Genomic DNA, 5,245 nt, shown 5'->3' on the forward strand with positions numbered 1-5,245 from the left:
CAGCGTGTGGGAGAGCTCCCTGCTCCTGTGGAGTGCACTGTTCAGCCCGCAGCGTGTTAACCTGTCCGTCCTCCGTTCCACAGATCACTATCATCTTCAAAGCGCACCACGAGTGTACGGATCAGAAAGTGTACCAAGCTGTGACAGATGACCTGCCAGCAGCCTTTGTGGATGGCACCACCAGTGGCGGGGATGGAGATATCAAGAGTCTTCACATCGTGGAGAGGGAGAGTGGCCGTTACGTAGAGATGCATGCCCGCTACATAGGTACCACAGTGTTTGTACGGCAGCTGGGTCGCTACCTAACCCTTGCTATCCGAATGCCCGAAGACTTGGCCATGTCCTATGAGGAGAGCCAGGACCTGCAGCTGTGTGTGAACGGCTGCCCCACCAGTGAATGCATTGATGACGGACAAGGCCAGGTGTCCGCCATCCTGGGGCACAGCCTGCCGCACACCACCTCAGCGCAGGCCTGGCCTGGCTACACACTGGAGACTGCCAGCACCCAATGCCATGAGAAGATGCCGGTGAAGGACATCTACTTCCAGTCTTGTGTCTTTGACCTGCTCACCACTGGTGATGCCAACTTTACCGCTGCAGCCCACAGTGCCTTGGAGGACGTGGAGGCCCTGCATCCCAGGAAGGAGCGCTGGCACATCTTCCCCAGCAGCAGCCGTGCAGGGGGCACTGACTTGTCTGCTATTCTTGGACTCACATGCCTGGTCCTTATTGTGTTTTTGTAGGGCTTGTTTGTTTTTGTTTTGGTTTGTTTTGTTTTTTTTTTTCTGGGTCTTTTTTTTTGTCTATAACAAAATTTTAAATATATATTGTCATAATATATTGAGTGAAAGAGTATATATATGTATATACCATGTATATGACAGATGTTTGTCCTGGAACACCAGATTGTACATTATGTGTTTGGCTGTTTTCACATATGTTGGTTGTAGTGTTTTTGATTGTATCAATTTTATTTTGCAGTTTTGTGAAATGTTTTATAATGTCCCTGCCTAGGGACTTCTTAGAAAGCACTTTATTTTTTATATATTAAATATTTATGTGTGTACCTGGCTAATATGTACAGTGCATATACACAGACACCACAACAGTCCATTTGAAGGTGACCAGTTTGTAGCTACCCTGGGTGTTCCTCCTGCACTTCCCATTGCTACTGATTTGCCAAGATGGAGCTGTCTCTCTACCTGGAGTGTCAATTTGAGAGGAAAGTTGTTCCCGCCCTTGCAAGTACTTTTGATTCTTAAAACACGGATCTCACTTAAGAGCCCCGTTTCTAGCAACTCACTTTCTCAGAACGTGGGGACGATATTGCTACAACTGCAGTCCTTCTTACTCTGATTGTGACATTTGAGCACATGTGGCCTGTGAGGTTGACCGTTTGTGAAGAGTCTGGTGATGGCTGTTTCAGGTAGATCCCAGGCATCTTGCTACATCTGATCTAGTCCCCTATCCCTGTTTAAATTGTAGTTTTCCCTCCTTTAACTCTTTAAGGAAAACCAAATCAGAACTTAGTAGATTTCATGCCTTGCTCTCCCTCTCTGCAGTTTGTAGAAATCATGTTCTTAACTCTCTCCTCCCTGGCTGGTTGGAATCCTAATGGTTCTCTCCGGCTCCCCCCAACGTCTCCTTTACCGCACCTCAGGATTCCAAACTCTGGCTGTTAGTCTTCCTCTGATATAAGGTCCAGGTATGGGGCCTTGAAATCAGGAAATCTTCCTTGTGTATGGATACACTTGCCTGTGGATGCTGGTGAGTCCCAGTGTTTGAGTAGCCTCTGTCTTTCAGCTCTGCCATCTTGACACCTGTAGTCACTTAGCGAAATCCCCACATGGTAAAGTCTCTCCTTGCCTCTGCCACCCCATTGTTGGTACCAACTCCAAAGGGCTGTGAGAGTAGCAGAGTTAACTCCTGAATAGATAGGTTTGTATTATTATATCTAAATGTGAGTGTTTGGTTCCAAGAAGTAATACAATTTGTGTTCCAATATTTAAGGTTTACATTAATGCAAGCAAAAGATAGGAACTTTAAATACTGGAGTGATTTAGCCATGTCCTGTTGGCTGGTGGCACTGATACACTCGGGCTGGCGGCAGGAAAGGGTATCATGTTGTAAGTTGTATTTCTTAGAGAAGTGATAATCACCACAGGGTGGGATTGTGTGTTTATCTAGAAGCAGCAAACCCTTACCTTGTGTGAAATTATGAAGGCATCTTTAAAAGCTGAACTCCAGAGAGCTGGAATCTAACCCTGTAAAAAAAAAAGAAAGAAAAGGTCTTTTTAAGAAAGCTAGATTAGGACCTTCCAACCCGAAAGCATGGCCGCTTTTGTTCACCTGTGGAGTCATGGACCAGCATCCGTCACTAGCTAGTAACTTGTAATTGAGTAGAACAAGGAAGGAGAGACGTCGGCTACTTTTAACCACTATTTTTGTGCAAATAGTATAAAGAAAAAAATAGAAGTTTCTACAGTGTCTGGCTTTAGAGTGTGATTGATAGATACACCTTTATCCTTTTGTAGGGAGAACAAGACCACCACCTCTACTCATAGTTTGGAAAAGGAAGCTTGCTTAGCTGTATTCTTTAGCGGGAAAGGGTGCCCATGAGATGTACTACAACCGTAGTATTAGTAATAGAGTGTGGTGTGTGGTTCTCCCTAATAATCAGTGTCTGTATGACCTTGACAGTCCCCACAGATAACTTTTAAAAGTAAAGTATTTCTGTAGAGAAGGGCCAGGTTTTCTTTGGGGTTTCTAAGAACACACTGCTTGCACTTGCTTCGTGAAGTCTTTAGCCAAAAGAATTTTAGACCATGCCAGCATATGAATAGGCAGGCTATAGCTCGCCATGGGTCTCCTGGGAGAGCTTAAAACTTGGGCCAAAACACTGGTTTTTCAGAGCCATGTGGCAACTTTAGAGAAGACTCAAAAAACACTTTCCTTCACTGTGCTTGGAAATCCCCCACATTGTGCCGAGTCTTTCCAGAGAAACCTGTAGATGTGGTTTGTAGGCATATGAGTATCTGTAAAAACAGTGAGTGTGCAGTGTGTAAATACTTTAAATTATTATGCTAGAAAAAAATAAAGTTACAGACCGTGCTGTCAAATGTTTGTTCTGTGATTATAGTGACGCCTGCTGGAAGAGCTGAGGAGCCTCTGCAGAAGCCAAGGAGTAAGGGAGTTAAAATCCCCTAGTTTTCGTCAAGATGGACTCCTTGCCCCTGTCTCATTTGACTGCTACTGTAGTTTTTTTTTTTCCTTTATAACTTTTAAGCAATTACAATAAAGCAGTGTCTGTGAGACTGGCTGCTGGTCCTGAAGTTCTATCTGTAATGAGTAACTTCGCCCCTTTACGCTGCACGCTGAGTCTTCTGAACGTCTCCTGGGAAGATGTGGGAGGTAGGGCTGTTTTTTGTCTTTGAAACCTTGCAAACCCTCACTTCCTGGGTGTTTTAAAAGGAGGTGTCGTGATTATAAGTTATTTGTGTTAAAGAAATAGAGGGTAGAAAAGTTTGGAAACGAAAGACTCAGGAAAGCGCCTGCCCTCACTAGGCGGTATCCTAAATGCAGTAAACCTGGGGGTTGTCAGGGTGGAGGGAGACTCACATAGTTCTTGAATAGAGTGTTTGCTGTGTGTAACAGTTCAGAGCACAGAAATGGGAAGTCTCGTGTCAGCTGGATCATGCGGGCTACAGTTCCCGGGTGCTGACTAGATGCCGTGTGTATAACACAAGAGTTCATACTTCCAGTACTTTCCCGTTCCGTTCCTCCAGCTTTCCAGAGACCACAACTAGAGAAATTCTTAAAAACTCAGATATTTCCATTTTCTTAAACAACAAGTGATTTTGAGTTTTCCTAAAATCCAAGAATCCTGTTAGTTGCCTAATGTATTTCATTTTTATAAAAAGTGTATTGATGCTATTTTATAGCCTAGAGTGGGGGCAAGGGTAAGACAGTCTTTGACTCCTACAGACTTAACACTGTTTTTGTAACCAAACATCTATTTCTGTGTAAATCAAGCAACGCCTCTCCACCCCCAAGGAGGTAAACAAAGGAAGTTCAAAATTCTATTTCTACTTCTGTTCTCTCTATGTCTTCTAACAGGAAATTAGTTCAATAATGTTTTTTTAATTCACTGTTCTCCCCACCCCAGAGAACCTCTAGTAAGATGTTTCAAACTGTCAACTAAATAATGCAGCATCCCCTCCACCTTTGAATGTGCCGTCACTGTGTTTGGAGTGCTGATGTTTGTGTCTCCTCTCTTGTGAATGGCTTGCAGAAAACAGAGACTGACCAGAAGGACACACTGCACACGGCCAGATCTCACTCTGTTATTAGAATGATACCAGATCAACTGAGCAAACTGATTCTGTTAACCAAAACATATTAATGTAGATCTATCACACTGCCATTAGAAGAAAATAAACATAGACCAGTATTTCCTAATTGAAGGGGCTTTTCTTTATGGTTCTGAGCCCAGCCCTTTAATGGCTGAGCTATCCCTCCAACCCCTAACTTACTTTCTTTTTTTTAAATATTTATTTATTTATTTATTATGTATACAAATGTTCTGTCTGTGTGTATGCCTGAAGAGGACACCAGACCTCATTACAGATGGTTGTGAGCCACCATGTGGTTGCCGGGAATTGAACTCAGGACCTTTGGAAGAGCAGGCAATGCTCTTAACCACTGAGCCATCTCTCCAGCCCCATCCTAACTTACTTTTTTAATGAGTAACACATCAGTGGTCCTTTTTTTCCTTTAATTCAAAAATGAAAACTCCACTCCAAGGTTAAAAAAAAAAAATCAGTAACCAGATCAAACAGATAAGACTAATCCACAAATGAATGGCAAAGTAAAAATGCACCTGACATAACAAGCAATCTTTACAACTGGGGCTATTTCAAGGCGTAGGAAGATAGTTACGTGTTTGCCACACAATCATGAGGACCTGGGTTAAGATCAGATGCAGTGGCTCGTGCTGATGATTCCAGTTCTGGGGATGTGAGGCCAGGAGGAACTCTAAACTGACCAGCCAGCCTCACTGAATGGGTGAGCTCCATGTTAGTGAAAGATGCTGTTGCAAATAAGCCATAGAGGGTGACACCTAGTGTTACCTCTGGTCATTACATGCATGTCCACACACACCTACAGAACACTGCATACACCACACACCAAGAAGAAACTGATGGTACAAGTAAGAATGACCACCATAGACAACATACATTTGAAT

At 43.4% G+C, this 5,245-nt stretch overlaps 1 protein-coding gene across 1 annotated transcript in view; it reads left to right on the forward strand.

Annotated features, from left to right (window-relative positions):
- Rgmb (repulsive guidance molecule BMP co-receptor b) overlaps nt 1-3,319 on the forward strand; it is a gene marked incomplete at its 5' end in the record, with an annotated part of 21,601 nt that extends 18,282 nt beyond the window's left edge. The window contains one exon of the mRNA XM_013352349.2: nt 84-3,319. Within this exon, the coding sequence (XP_013207803.2) occupies nt 84-743 (660 nt within the window). The remainder of the gene's footprint in view (nt 1-83) is intronic.
- Between the last annotated feature and the right edge of the window lie 1,926 nt (nt 3,320-5,245).

This window comes from Microtus ochrogaster, linkage group LG9, assembly GCF_000317375.1.
Source record: "Microtus ochrogaster isolate Prairie Vole_2 linkage group LG9, MicOch1.0, whole genome shotgun sequence".
In the NCBI taxonomy this organism is placed as follows: domain Eukaryota; kingdom Metazoa; phylum Chordata; class Mammalia; order Rodentia; family Cricetidae; genus Microtus; species Microtus ochrogaster.